This window comes from Podarcis tiliguerta, assembly GCF_965153285.1.
Source record: "Podarcis tiliguerta genome assembly, chromosome: 8".
Taxonomy (NCBI): domain Eukaryota; kingdom Metazoa; phylum Chordata; class Lepidosauria; order Squamata; family Lacertidae; genus Podarcis; species Podarcis tiliguerta.
Window position 1 is genome coordinate 17,220,687 of NC_139541.1, and position 15,935 is coordinate 17,236,621.

The 15,935-nt window shown below is 47.9% G+C and overlaps 1 protein-coding gene across 5 annotated transcripts in view; it reads left to right on the top strand.

Annotated features, from left to right (window-relative positions):
- AGRN (agrin) overlaps nt 1–15,935 on the top strand; it is a 247,505-nt gene that overhangs the window by 159,725 nt on the left and 71,845 nt on the right. For all 5 annotated transcript variants that reach the window (XM_083453560.1, XM_083453561.1, XM_083453562.1 and 2 more), the window contains 4 exons: nt 432–656; nt 2,653–2,877; nt 4,335–4,541; nt 14,642–14,863. In XM_083453560.1, the coding sequence (XP_083309686.1) occupies nt 432–656; nt 2,653–2,877; nt 4,335–4,541; nt 14,642–14,863 (879 nt within the window). The remainder of the gene's footprint in view (nt 1–431; nt 657–2,652; nt 2,878–4,334; nt 4,542–14,641; nt 14,864–15,935) is intronic.

Sequence of the window (15,935 nt, forward strand, 5' to 3'; positions counted from 1 at the left end):
GCCATCTCTAAGCAGTGTACAAAAACCCCCAATACAATAAGACTAAAAATGAAATATAACTATAAAATGAGAATTCAGTTTAAAAGCCTTTGGGGGGGGGAGTCTTCAATAACTGTTGGAAGTTCAACAGGGAGATGAGGCCTCTCTGGCTTCAGCTGGAAGGGGGTTCCATAAAATTGGACCCCCAATACTGAACCCACAGGAAACCACTAACAGTGACTCCCCTGAAGACCTTAGTGATCTGGCAAGGATATAAGGGATCAAGTGGTCCCTGAGATATCCTGGACCCAAGTTGTTAAGCGCCATTCCTAAGCAACATCTCCCCCACCATGCACACTTGCCAAACATTGCACCTCCCATCAGTTCCCTTGCTCAGTCATGCTTTTGCATGCTCATCAGTCCAGGCCCTGCGCCTCCTCTTCTTTCCCCAGGCTCGAAGGACCCCTGCGCAGAGGTGACCTGCAGCTTTGGAAGCACCTGTGCCCGCTCCACAGATGGGCTGTCGGCTAAGTGCATCTGCCCGTCCTCATGCAGCGGCGTGCCTGAGAACGTGGTGTGCGGCAGCGACGGCAAGGACTACCGCAGCGAGTGCCACCTCAACAGGCACGCCTGCGACAAGCAAGAGAACCTTTTCAAGAAGTTTGACGGGCCTTGTGGTGAGTTTTCTGGGGCTTCCGGCTGCCTCACTGTTCTCTCTTTGGCCCTCCAGATGTTGCTGGGCTGCCACACCCATCTTCCCTCAGGCTGCTGCTCCCATCTTCCCTCAATGCTGGCTGAGGCTAATGGGAGTTCCCCAGTGTCTTAATAAAAGCCAGAGCAGCCACTCATGCAGAGGCACAGCAGAGAACCTCCTTTCTGAATGGTGCTCCCATCTCCCAGGCACCTTTAATCCAGGGATGGGGAAACTATGGGCCTTCCAGTGTCGTTGGATTATGACTCCCAGCATCCCTGACCATTGGCCGTGCAGGCTAGGGCTGATGGGAGTTGGAGTCCAGCAAACATGCAGTGAGCAACTGCTTGCCCACCTCTGCTTTAGAGCCGTGTTTTCCAAACTTGGGTCTCCAGCTGTTTCTGGACTACAATTCCCATCATCCCTGACTACTGGTCCTGCTAGCTAGGGATGATGGGAGTCGTAGTCCAAAAAACAGCTGGAGGCCCAAGTTTGGGAAACACCTTCCCACAACCTTGGTTCCCTAGATGGTTTTGGACTACATCTCCCATCATCTCCATACCATCTGGGGGTGGTAGGAGTTGCAGTCCAACCATACCTGGGGACTCAAAAGTTTGGGGAAGGCTGTCTTAGTATGAAAGTACTGTGAGGCTGTGCATCATTAAAAGCTAAAACAAAAATGCTCTGTACATTCTCAAGGGAATTGTTTTCTTCTTTCTTTTTCCCCACTCGGGTAAAACGGCCTCTTGCCCAAGTACCCACCAAAATTTGTAACCAGCTTCAGTCATGCTCTGCTGTGTGTTTTTGAGGTTAAAGAGTCCTCTCTCTCCCAACCCAATATATACATGTGTGGCTCTTCTAGTCTCCATGGTGATGTGTTAATCCTCCATCCTCCCTTTTGGGTTTCTCTCTCTCTCGGGAGGGGCAGGATAGGAATGTAGATATTTCAGAGTCTTTGGATTTTATTTTATTTTTCAGAACTTGTGGGTTATGTTTGTTAGGAAATAATGCCCTTTTGTGCATATGTGTTGAATCAAGTTGGTTCCTCCCAGGTATTAGCTGGGCACTGAAAATGCCCCTGTGGAGAGACAGAGAAGGAGGATTAGCCAATAAGTAGTCCTGTATCTTTGGTGTTTCTATAAAAGTGCCCAAGGGGTGAATGGAAGGCGATTTTGATAAACCCGGATTAGGTGGGAGGGAGCTGGAAGGCCAATGATCTCCACCTGTGCTCAGATACCTGGGGTGTGTGTGATGGCTGCTCATGCACATTGGTTCTGCACATCTCCTTTTGACGTGGCCCATGTCCCGACCACCTGGAAAGTCTGTCTTTTCTAAGTGGTCAGTATCCTTCTGGGACCCTTGACTCGCCTTTCTTGCACCCTGCAATAAGTCTGTAGGTGTGAACTCTTGCAAGGCTCTCTAGCCTCCAGCAAGTGGGTAGATTTCCATGGAGAACCATGGAGAATTGTCACGTAGCCATTGAGGGTGTTTGTTTTTCTGAAATTGTGTGTGTGATGCGGTGATGTGAGTTATGCCCATCTGCAATAAACATTTAAAGCAGTATCCTATCATGGCTCCCCCCCACAAAGAATCATGAGCACCGTCACTTTTTAAGGGTGCTGAGAATAGGGACACCCGCCCCCAATTCCCATTGCAGAGCTACAGTTAGCAGTCAGTCCCTTTTCCCAGGGAACTCTGGGAATTGTAGCTCTGGAAAGGGGAATAGAGCACCATCCATCCACCAGCACTTGTGCCAGGGAAAAACCCGCATCCTGAGACCCTAGAGAACTGCTTTCACTTCTACAGTGTTGGACTAGATAAATCAAAGGCAACTTCTGTGGAGAAACTATATCTGCAGTGTTGAGTCCATAGCTCAGTGCTAGACAAGCAGTGTTACACACCGAAAGTCCCAGATTCAATTCCTGGGATGGCTGCAAGCTTTTTCCATACGCTCACATCATTCCTCACCTACTTTTTCCCAGACCCTTGCAAGAGCACCCACAACGATATGAACAGAGTTTGCCGGGTCAACCCTCGCACTCGGCGTGCTGAGCTCCTGCTCCGGCCTGAGAGCTGCCCTCTGAAGCGGGATCCAGTGTGCAGCGATGAGGGGGTAACCTATGACAACGACTGTGTCATGCTGAGGTCGGGCGCCATTCGGGGGATCGAGATCCAGAAAGTGCGGTCAGGACAGTGCCTGCTTCAGGGTAAGAGAGTCTAAATTCCAAGTTGTTACAGGTCTACGTGAAGGGTGTATGAAACAAAAACCTCTAGGGACAGATTTCCGCAGTTGGAGGGGGGTGGCCAACACTGGAAAAGCCCTGTCCTTAGAATGAATCGCGATAGGTTTCATTTACATTTCCCCATACAAAAGTATTGGGACTGTTTTCTTCTAGAGGAGAAAAGCAAGTCCTGTAGGCAGTGAGGAGGAGTATGGTTGAAGGGGCAAAACAAATAAACAGAATCAAAACCTTATTGCTTCTGACGTGACTTGTCGGCGTGCATGCTCTGTGGAAGATGGTGGAGAATGCTCAAAGCACCCAACCATCAACCATTTTCACTGGTCAGAATGCATATTCTCCACTTGGAGACTTTGCACATTCACAGGCCAATGTGTACAATACACCACAAAATGTGACTTAGAGATTTTGCTCACCAACCAGTGTCTGCTGTACTCCATTCACCATTTTAATATGCACTTCTTTCTCCACAATGGCTTGAGATCTGTGCAGGGGCTGGTTCTTAGGCACCTTCTCCGTTCAACTGCCATTGATCCAGACAGGTGTGCATGTGTGTGTATATGTATATGTATATGTATATGTATATGTATATGTATACACACACACACACACACACAGCCTAGCCACAGTGGTCAATACATTGGTAACCCTCAGGACTCAATTACCATAATGCACTGTATGTCAGGCTGCCCTTGTCTCTGGCCAGGAAGATTCAATTAGTGTAGAATGTGGTGGTCAGATAGTTTACTGGCAGCATGTCACTTTGCTGCTGAGAGGGCTGCAGTGGTTGCCAATTTGCTGCTGGACCAGGTTCGAAATTCCTGTGTTAATTCACAAAGACTTAAAAATCTTGGAACCAGAGTACCTTCAGGACCACCTAATTCCTTATGCTCTACCGCAATAGCTGAGGGAACCATTGGCAGTCCCACGCATGCCCCTGAGGGTCAGCTGGCTTTTATCGGGGGCCGGGGCTTTAGTGCCACCAGAGGTTCTGCAGGAGCTTCCTGTGAAAACCATATTATTCAAGACGGGCCTTTCAAACCTTAGACGCTTTGCCACTTTCTCTTACTGACGTTTTTGATGTTTCTGTTGCATTTTTAGCCTGTACACCTCCTTGTGATATTTTGCACAGAAGTGTGGTTTATAAATATTCAAATAAATAAAATATATTGTAACACGAGAGTGCTCTCAGTTTGCAAAATGCCTACCAATTATTCATCCTGGGCCTCAGGATTTACTCTGTCACGGAATTATAGAATCATAGAGTTGGAAGGAAGCAAAGGGCCCATCTAGCCCAGCCCTCTTCAATAATCAATAACGGAAGGGACAGATTGGATATGCCTCTTAATTTAAAGTGGCTACTGACCCACCCTCCAGTGCTGCCCCTGAATTTCATTGCTTTCTCATGCCCGGTTCTTTTCCAGACAAGTGCAAGGACGAGTGTCGCTTTAACGGCGTGTGCCTGAACCGCCGGGGGGCTGCCCGCTGCTCGTGCGAGCGTATCGCTTGTGATGGCTCCTACCGGCCTCTGTGCGGCAGGGACAGCCGGACCTACGCCAACGACTGCGAGCGGCAGAAAGCTGAGTGCCAGCAAAGAGCTGCCATCCCGGTCAAGCACCAGGGCCCTTGTGGTAAGTGGTGCGAAACTGCTGGGGGCGACAGCTTCTCCCTGTCTCCCTAGCTGTTGAGAGCGGAAGAGGCCCAAGCCCTTCTCTCTCCCTGTATCATCCGTTTGATGAGTCCCCGCGAACCCAATTTTCAAAGGTAAGTCGCTGCTCGTTTTGCCATTTTAATGGGCCACTGGTGGCAGGTCTGAACTGCCGGCTCATCTCCTCTGAAGTGGTTGTGGCCCTGCGCCTGCTCTGTTTCTTCTGGCTAAGGTTGTCTTGGGATTTTGCCTTCCGGTCATCTCCCTCCTTTGCTCGCTCCCTCTCTGTAATGGGGAAAGTTTGAATAACGGTGTCTGGAGTGTTCAGTCCGTGTCTCCCACCCACCCAGCCTTCCTCCCTTCCATCTGTCTGTCCATCCGTTTGTGACGTCCACCCGCTCTGCCTGCCATGCCATTCAGAAGCAGCTCCCATTGCTGTCCTTTTGCACCACAGGCGATTCCTTTCCCCCCAGGTAACGCCACTTTGGGGCAGCTCTTTGCACCTTTTGCCTTCTCCCCCATCTCCATTCTGCCCTACAAACCTTTCTCAGTTTACAGGTGTGATCTGTAGGCCATGCTTCTTGCCTTCGTCTTTTCTTGTCTGTCTCAAATCTGTCGAGAGGGAGAGAGCCTGATACACGTGAAACAGGTATTGATTTCCCTAGAGTAGACTTGCAGTTCTGAAGTGAGCAGGCCCAACAGAGCCCCTTGGGGAGAGAGCACCAAAGTTGGGGGGCCACCACTGAGAAGAGCCCGTCATCCCAGCTGCCCAACAGGATTGACTCAAGGGATTGACTGATTGACTCACTGGCCCCATCAAAGGGGCAGGGAAGAGCTGGTGGGAACTTCAGTTGAGACAAAGCCTAGCAAGGAGAAGGTGCTGGCAAGGAACTTGAGGGGAGGAAAGTTCACAGCGTGAGGAGGCCTCAGACTATATCCAACAAGGAACTGCTGGAGTGTACTCCGTGAGGGACTGATATTTGATGTAACACCCTGTCCCCCAGAAACAGCGGCAAACTGAACAATCCAGCAGTTGTGGCTGTTTGTAAGCACATAATTCTGGGTATGTCCCTTTGGAAAGGAGTGGGGAGACCTGTATCTTCAGCATCATTTTCAGACCTCACAGTTTCCTCCTCCTAGGAAGGGGAGAGAGCTGAGGAGTGGGAAGTCTGTCTCTTCACCCCCCCCCAAAAAAACCCCACCCTGTGGGAGTCATGATGTTGTTAGCAAAGCCCAGGGATTAATTTTGAAAGTGCGCTAGGCAAAGCCAATCAAAGGCAAATGGAACGCAACTACCTTTGAAGCCAAAGGCCCCCGAAGCCTGAAATCGTGGCACAGAGCTTGGCAGAGCTTCAAGGTTTGCTCCTGGCTTTTATCCGTACCTGGCAGAGGAGGCCAAAGGCTCTTCAGGGGCACAGAGAGCGCCTGACTCAGCTGTTCCTTGCTAGATCCAGGACAGGAAACGCTTGGAGGCATTTCTGTGTTCTCTTCCCCCACCTAACCCGCCTTGTTTTAGATTTTTAGAGGGCAGGCTGTTCTCGTGTGTCCTGGGTGGCCTTCTGCCCCTTCTCCTCCTCCTCCTCCTCTTCCTCCTCCTCTCTCCAGGGCATTGTACTCTGCCAACCCCAATGGACACAACATGATCTCCCTCCCCCCCATGAAACAGCTAGGGAATAAATGAAACCTTTCCTGGGATATGCCATCAGCCAGGACTTGAGAGATGCTTCCCTCCCCAAGGCAGCTGCGCTTGACAGCTCAAAGGTTGGCCTCTAACCAGCAAGGCATGCCCTCTGTCATGCAAAGTGAGCCTCCTCCTCCCATTTGATGCGGACCCTCTGGAGATAGAGAGGCTTTATATATATATTGCTCACAAGTCACGGGTCCCAAGTCCAGCTGAAGGTGATGTTCTGCTTGTGCTGCTCACAGCGAGGCTTGGAGGCAAAGCACACGCATTGCATGCAGGCTGTCCCAGGTTGACTCACCAACTAATAAGGAGGCAGGGACCCTGTAGGGCAGCTGCCATTCAGAGTAGGTGGCGCTAAACAAGGATGGGCAGACGTTCTGACTCTGTATGAGGCAGCGTCATGTGTTTAGCAGGATGCAGATTTCTCCTTGTTGTTGTTAACTGGATGATTAAAAAGTGGGATGCTAACAGGATCCAGGTTTAGCTTGGGTGAATATTCCAGGGCAACAATACTTGGGGGCAGTTTAGACTACAGTGACACCCACCCACATCCAACTCCATACACGCACACTGCACTTCTGATACATGTTCAGCCCACATTCCCAACTGCAGATGAGAACGTTCACGAACCGGAACACTCAGTTCTGGGTTTGCAGCGTTTGGGAGCCAAAATGTTTGACTTCCAAGGTGTTTGGGATCCAAGGTACAACTGTACTTTGCAGCATTTAATAAAAAGAAGAAGATAAGCTGCCATTCTTTATCATACGAAAATGCCCACTTTTGATGACTTTTGTTTTCCCCATCCTACTATTATAACATGCTAAAACACTCTTGCAATTGAAGCTCTGCCCTAGAGCTTAATTCCCCACCCACCCCGCTTTCCACTCAGAACTGTCCCATGATGATAAGTTGACAAAACCTTTAGCAGATTGAACTGCCAATGAAAGCTTGCAACTTGCCAGAGTTACCTCTTGTCGGTTAGTCCCATCCCTGGGTCTTGGGTGCTGGGCTCTTCATTGCAAGAGGAGGGGAGGAATTAAACAGGGTATGTCTGAAGGGGGCAAGAAGAGGGAGGTTGTCCATAGCTTTGTCTGTCTTCTCCCTCCCTCCTGCTCTCTCTCTCTCCTACTTGTCTTTCTTTCTTTCTTTCTTTCTTTCTTTCTTTCTTTCTTTCTTTCTTTCTTTCTTTCTTTCCGTTGTGTGTCTTGTGTCTTCCAGCGTTGCCTGTTTGGAGAAAGGAGGCCCGTCCGCACAGTGCCCCGCCGCACCCCACCAGGATGTCTCTGCTCCGAGGTCGGCTTTCCACCCTTCCTGCCCCCCTGCTCACCGCCCTTCCTTAGCTCTGCCCAAGACGATCCATCCTCTTCTCTTTGTGCCCTTAGTCCAAAGGACTAAGCAACCCCTTCCCCACTTGGAATGGAAGTTTTTGAGCCTTGTAAAATGCTTTGCATTTCCTCTTCCCCAAGACGACTTATGCACGCAGTTATGCCACCAGCATTTGCTTTTCATGGTTGCTGTCATTGCAAGAGGCCACTGCCACCCACCCACCCTGAACGGTGTCCCTTCTCTCCAGCATTCACTGTGTGGTTCTCCTGTTCCCTGCGAATGAGGTGATTTGGGCTGCTCCTGGTTGGTTTTTATGATAACCCTTTGCCTGGCTTCTTATCATGCTGTCTTCAGACACTTTCTTCCATCTTTGGTGTGTTTGTTTCTCTCTCTCTCTCTCTCTCTCTCTCTCTCTCTGTGTGTGTGTGTGTGTGTACATGCATGAAAGCAGCCACTCTTGGGTGGGGGCGGTATACCTGGGGACAGTGTTCTCTCATGCCAACACACTCACTGCAGGCACAGGAAAGAATAGCAAAGTCCAATGTCTTCTTCCTTGATTAGCAGGCAGTAAGAAGCCTTTGGATTGACTGGGCCTGTTATAAATACCGGGAGCAGGATCTTCTGCATGCTGTACACCAATCCCCCAGTCCTAGCTCTTAACAACTTGAGAGCCAATATGCCCGGAAACCAGTGTCCCCACTGTGGAAGGACATGTGGATCCAGAACTGGCCTCCACAGTCACTTATGGACTCATTGTTAAAACTATGTTTATGGAAGACAATCTTACTTGGCTACAGCCTATAGAAGAAGAAGAAGAAGAAGAAGAAGAAGAAGAAGAAGAAGAAGAAGAAGACAAAGAAGAGGTAGTAGTTAGGAAATTGCATTAGGACCCAATTAGATGTAGGCTTCAATGTGGATAAAACCTGGGATGGGACACCATATATGCTGCCCTGGGATCTTGGAGGAAGGGCAGAACATTGGAAGATTCAGGACAGACAGGAAGTCCTTCTCACAGCACTTAAGCTAAAACTATGGAACACATTCCCACAGGAGGCAGCAATGGCCACCAATTCGGATGGCTTTACGAAAAAGGATTAGACAAATTAATGGGGGAGAAGGTTATCAGTGTCCACTAGCCCAATGGCTATTCTCTGCCTTCACTGTCTGATGATGCAGTCATGCTTCTGAATCGCAGGTGGGCAGAGTGCTGTTGTGCTCAGCTCTTGCTTGTGCACATCCCATCAGGGCATGCGCTTGGCCACTGTGAGAACAGGATGCTGTGCACTATAATGAGCCATTGACCTGATCCGGCGGACTCCTTTTTTCATTCCTATGTTCCTACGCCATGCCACCTGCTGGGCATGGAAAACCCTTAACTCTATACGCATGTGGGAATAAATTCCCTGTTTGTGGAGTCCAGTTTAGTTTATTTGCATCGACGGTGGCTCATCACAAATTCTTCCAAAAGAAGGTTCCCGTTTGCATACACTGCAGGGGAAGCCCATTAATGCCACGGGCTCAGTTAGTTACATCTGTCAGAACCTTGAGCTTCTTGGTTGCTAGGGCAAGTAATGCTGTGCTATAAGGCAAACAAATAAGATATCTATCTCTGCAAGGAGCATTCAACCAAATGAGTTCCCATCTACAGTCTGAAGAGGTATAGCCCTGACACAAGGTTTCCGCTTCACTGAGGCCTAAGAGTAGTAATTGTCTATCCATTGCGCTGTCCATGCATCACACCCTCCTGTCTGTCTGTCTGTCTGTCTGTCCGTCTGTCTTCCATGTCTCCCACCTTCTTTCTGTCTGTCTCCTCCTTTCTCTACTTGTTCAGGGCTGTTGTCTGAACTCCATGGAATGTGGTCTCTCCTCCCCCAGCCACACGCACATACCGCCCCTGTAATGCCTCATCCCTGCCTTTGGCTTTCCTCTTTTGGCCTGTAAGCATCCTGAGACTGCATAGTACCAGCATATGGCCTTTGGCAGAACAACAGCAGGTTCCTCCCCCTCCCCACCCCTGCATTCACCCGCCCACCCTTTGATCCTGTTGCCTGCCGGTTGCATGAAGATTATGAATCCAGTGAAAACTCTTAAGCAAGAGAGACTGCTTTTGAAACACCGAACAACCTCCTGCGCGGCTTAGGGTGACCTTGAGGCTGAGGAGAACTCCTGCAGCGAGGAGGAATTCCAACTTAAGACTTGGCTGCGGTGGGAGGGTCTCGCCTGTGGATTGATGGGGGGCAAAGCACTTTCCCGTCCGCAGTTCTATAGGCAAGCACAGAACTAGGCATCCTGAGAACCAGAGCTGCTTCTTCGCTACCGTTACTTAGAAGCAGCAAAGCTTCCAGCCCTCATGAAACTTGTGGGAGGTGATGTCACGGAAGGTGCAGATAGGGCTGAGCAAATCGTCACATAGCATCGAAGCCCACTGAGTAACTGTGGGGCAGTCTCTCTCTCTCTCAGCCTAGCCTACTTCACAGCACTGCTGCGAGGATAAAATGGGGAGTAGTGGGACCTGAACTCCTTGGAATAATAATACAAATGCATTATCATCATCATCAACAACATTCGCTCTCACCCTCAGCAGGGGAGGGCCTCAGTGCCCTATAGCTCCTTGCCTCCCACTGCAAACAGCAGCGGCAAAATAAATGGAAAAATGCCGGTGTGTGTATAAATACACCCACAAGTTTGTTTCATGGGCATCATTAGTACCAGTTAGAGCATTTAGCTTTTCACGGCAAAGAAATTTGGTTTACTTTGAGATAGCTAGTTTACTTTTATCTTATTTTAAAAGATGTAGACTTCAGGGGAGGGGGCAGGAAAGCATGTTGGAATAGACTCTAATTCAGACAAGTAGGTAGGTGTTTGTGCTCTGTCAGCTTGGGGTAATTTGCTTATAAGGTACGGGCGGCCGTTCCCCATCTCCTTTTCTCCATTTTGAAACCAAGAAAGTCTCCACCAAGCTTTCTCCCCTGAGTACGTTGAGTAAGCACGTGGTGGTTTTTGGTTCGCCCAAAAGACAAATAGATTCCTGAATAGATTCCTATATTACCTCACACATCTTTTTGATGTGAGGGCGGTAGGGCGGCAGAATACCTCCACTGTCCCTCCCCTCACACTCACAATTAATGGCACCATTGCGGCTGCGACAACAGGAGTCAACTGTGCGGCCATGATGGGCCTTCCCTCTGCTCCTTCGTCCTGTTTGCTTAGAAGCTCCAAAATGGAACTGGGAAAGGGGAGCAGGAGGGGGCGTACCTGCCCAGGTGACGTTGATAAAGGAGCCCCATTACAGAGCAGGTTCTGTTGAGGGAATAGATTACCCTTGGAAGGGACAATGAGGCATTCATTCTCATAAATAATGCTGTGTGAGGGGGAATTGCCCCAGCAAAGTGAGGCATGGGCCTGAAAAGAAAGTTGGTATATATATACACACACAGAAGATTTAGTAGACATTTGTTTCTTAATGTATTTGTCCTGCCTTCTATCCAAGGAGTTCAAAGCAGTGTACATGGATGGCTCTCCTCCCACCATTTTATCCTCACAACAACCTTGTGAGGTAAATTAAGCTGAGAGAGGTCTATATATACAAGCTATAATTAGGCTGAGTGAGATGGCCGCCTCAAGCAGCTGATATTGGGTGTCCCAGAAGGACAGCCAATTGTTACTTTCTTTCCGTATATTTAAAGCACATGGCTTTCCGCAAGAGAATCTCAGGAACTGTAGTTCCCACACCCTTTGCAGAGTTACAATTCCCAGCATCCTGGTTCCCATGATTTTTCAGGGGAAGCTATGCTCTTCAAATGTATGGTGAGAGGGTGACCTCCAGGGCAAAAGTAACTCAGCCAGCCTTGAATACTATGCACCTTGACTCGGGAGGTGGCACGATTTTCCACTGGCAAAATGTGTTGCACTGTCCCTAACTGTTCACACATGCACGTTAGCTGAAGATCGGTTTTAATGCGAAACGTGTGGTGAATGTGTGAGTAGGGTTATATGTACAGCCCTTCTGGCCGCTGGCCCAAGGTCACCCAGCGAGGAGGGATTTCAACCCAGGTCTTCATGCTCCTAGTCAGACACTTAGGCCGCATACCATACATTGAAAGCAGATTTCTACAATTCTCAGCGCCCTAAACAAACTACAGTTCCCATGATTCTTTGAGGGGTGGGTGACGCTTTAATTGTATGGTGACACTGGCTCCCAGGAGTCCTTACCCTTTTGTCAACTGTAGTTCAGAAATGACACAGTGCGGAAACAAAACCTGTGGGAACCATACTCTCTATGGAGGGGAAAAGGCCCCCCTCAGAGGTGGCTCAAAATAGTGACGTGCCAGAGGCAGATAAACAACCCACCCCCTGGCAGAAGTGTTTTAATCGTTTAATTAATTGGCCGTTTGCTGCCCTTTTAATGCATTATTATCCCTTAATCCTTAGCTAACACCACAGGCACCCTGGTGTAGGTAGTTCTATGGTAACATTTATATATGGAACCCCCACAAAATTGGAATAGGGGAATAAAGTCCTCTTTACTGAGGAGTTGGTGGTCCCTCCTTGCCTCAGCATAAAAAGAAGCCAGAAGTTAATACCCTGAAGGATTTGTGTTAACTTTTCATGCTTAAGACAGATGTTTAGGACAGGTGTGCAGAACATTGAGCCCACCAGATGTGAGCTAGTGGTGATGAGAACTGTAGTCCTGCAACATCTGAAGGCCAAAGGTTCCCCACACCTGGCTTAGAAAACTTGGAAGTAATTCTATAGGGACAGCCCCTTTTACTGGAAGAAGTGTTTTTTGCTGGCAAAAGCAGTCTCCCTTGCTCCCCACTTAGAACTGTGTTTAGGGTGGGTCTTTTGCAAATCTGAAGCAGGGTGGTAGTGGTCTTGGGGATGTGTGTATCTGCCACACTGTGCCTCTTGGTGGAAGACAAGGGGGTGGGGAGTGAGTTGGGATGAGAGATTTAAAGTGGCAAAGGATTCTTGGATGTGTGATAAAGAGAGATAATCCTCTCCCTGACCCGCTTGTCAGCTATGTGCTTCTGCCATGTATGAACAATAGAGGGTGGCTTTCGCCTAGTCCTGGTTGAAAAGGGTATGAATGGGCTTCAGAAATTCCTTTGGCTGACATCAGATGTTATCAGCAAGGACTAGCTGCTTAGGGAAATCTGCGGTCCTGAGCAGCTGTGTCAGGAAATAAAACAGTACTACTTTTAGATGGCACATTGAAGATGCTTTTGTATTCATAATGAAACAGGAACAGTTAGGGATGCAGACCCAGGAGTCCCAGTCCTAATTCCAAATTTCTAGGTGCTGGACTATGCTGATTCTCAAAAGTGGCATCATGTCAGAAGCTGGGTTTGATTACTCATGATGAAATAGGGTTTTTTTATATAAAAAAATATGTAAAGGGGTCAGGATTCTTCAAATATACTGTCTTGAATATTTCTTCCACCAGGAGGCAGTGTTTGGTTTGGGGGAGGTCATTGTTTTTTTAACTTGCCCTTTGACCCCTCTAAACCAAGGAAGCCCTCCTAACTGTGAACAGAGGACAAATGAGGTACCCTAGTTTTCTTTTACACTGACAAGAGGCCTCAAAGCATGCAGGAGTCCTGATAAAATAACCAAGCCATCACTCATGAGATCTAGCCACATGCCTTCCTGCAAAATTTTGGAAATGTGAATTTCAAAATACTCTTTTCCTTTACAAATCCAGGAAACGCCTTTTTGACATTTGGGTTAGTCATGTGCTTCCAAATTTTGTTTTACTCTCCCAAAAACCAAAGTGTTCAGGATTTCAGAATTTTGAATATCTTTTCTAAACTGTCTTCTACTTCCCAAAAAAAGAAGGAGCAATATTGTGCTGACTGACTAAAAGGAAGAGCAGTAGCTTTTTGGCTGCACTCCAGGAGATTTTTCTTCAGTCAGATAGATTTATCGCTCCCTGCCAAATAGTGAACTGTGGAACCTATAATGAAGGGTTGGCAAACACATGCTAGACTTATTTCCATGTTTTGAGGTTTCTGGCATGGTAAGGGGTAAATGATAGCATCTATGCCTTGAAACCTTCATATAGTTGGATGACAGGAGCATGAATACAGAGGGTCATATCCAGCATTTGTTTATCCACTAGCTCAAAGCCACTTGCACTAGTGGACAGGGGAGTTCTAATGTTGCACACCAGAGGAATCGAACACAATAGCTGTGCCGGTGGAAATGTGTTGTGCAACGAGATTGCACGATCTGTTGTGCAGCAAAGTTACCACCGACTTGCTTAGGCATTTTCGCACAGCGATGTTCCTCTGGCATAAACGTTTCACCAGTAGCACAAGTTATAAGCTAAATACCGTATTTTTCGCTCTATAGGATGCACCAGACCATAGGACGCACCTTGTTTAAGAGGGGGAGAACAAGAAAAAAAAATCTCCCCCTCTCTGTTCTGCGCTCCCCGAGCTTGTGGGGCTGGCAGTGGGGGGAAGCGCTGCTTTCCCCCAACGCCAGCCTCAAAAACCAGGTCGGGGAGCAGCACAAAGGCTGCACGCAGCCTTCCTGCTGCCCCCTGAGCTTCTGGGGCAACGGTTCCCCCCACCGCCAGCCTCAAAGATCCCTGAAGCCTTCGGAGCGCAGCGCTCTCCGCAGGCTTCGGGTTCCTTTTGCTGAAGCCAGGAGATGCTCTTCCGGCTATCCCTGAAGCCTGGAGAGCGAGAGGGGTAGGTGCGACCAACCCCTCTCGCTCTCCAGGCTTCAGCGAAAGCAACGCGAAGCCTCCGGAGTGCAGAGGGAGCGCTCCCTCTGCACTTTGGAGGCTTTGCATTGCTATCGCTGAAGCCAAGGAGCCTGCATTCGCTCCACAGGATGCACACACATTTCCCCTTAATTTTTGGAGGGGGAAAAGTGCATCCTATAGAGTGAAAATACGGTAATTTTTAACTGAGTGCTACATTGGATGCAAACCATATTCCGCCCGTTTAATCCGTACACTTGGAGATGGAGACCCTCCCTCACCTACTGCGTCCGAGCAGAAGATTTGTAGGTGAGCGAAACACTTAACAAGCTTTGCTTTCTCTCCCTACTTCTTGATCCAGATCTTGGCACGCCTAGCCCCTGCCTGAGTGTTGAGTGCACTTTTGGGGCTACCTGCGTGGTGAAGAACCAGGAAGCGGTGTGCGAATGCCAGCAAGTGTGCCAGAGCATCTACGACCCGGTCTGTGGCAGTGATGGCCTCACCTATGGCAACCCCTGTGAGCTTGATGCCATGGCTTGCGCCCTCCGGAAGGAGATTAGGGTGAAACACAAGGGCCCTTGTGGTGAGTTTATAACCAGGGGATGGGTTTTTTAGCCTCCGAAGTGGGAGATTTTCATCCTGATCTGTACGTGTATTGGATTTGAAATCGTTTCTACATATGAAATAGTTTTTTATATGTGCAGTTGGTTTTTACTGTTTTTTTATGTAACTGTTTTTAATATATGTTTTTATACATTGTTGTATTTATTTACTTACTTATATACCACACATCATAAAAAAAGGACAGCCCCACATATAGCTCATTGCAGTAATCTAACTTCAAGGTTAATAATAGTAACAACAACAACGATGATGATAATACTAATACAGCCCTACAGTCACTGGCCTAAGGTCACCCACTAAGAATGGATAAAAAATTAATAGTGGTCCTCAGTCTCTGGTGGTGTCTGCAGGTTTCTCAATTTTTTTGCCCCAGGGAGCACAGCCAGTGGCCAGGGATGATTACGATGATCAAATTTATATCCTTTTCATTTCACTTTTAATTTGTATATAACCTTTCTATATAACTATATACAAGGCAGTTTACAAGTTGAAGAAGCAACAACAAACATCACACACCTTGTAGCAATCTGATCCGATACAAAAAAGTTATAATAAAAACATAACCTTAAAATTACCTATATCTAATTAAGTAATGTTGAATAATCCATCATAATAAAATAGGACGCAGATTAATTAAATATCATCAAATAATAATTAAACGGAAATTCACTCTTAATATTGATAATAAATAATTACTAAACTGTAATCAATAAAAATAACAGCAGGTCACAATGCATAAAATACCACAAGTGATAAAACAATTAAAAACAACTCTAATACAGAGGCAGCCTGGGGATGTTCTCAACTTTAAAGGCTTGTTGGAAGACTGTAGTCAATCAAAAAGACAACAGAGACAGTGCTGGCACTGGGAGCTGATGGGAGTGGTCTTCCGGCAGCATCAAGAGTGAAACAGGTTTTCCCCAATCCCTGTTTTAAAAGCTGGGTGAGGATACGTCCTGATCCAGGACAGTGTACCTTCAGGGTCCTTGGCACAGCAGGTTGAAAAAGCATAGGTAATGATGCTGCCTTCT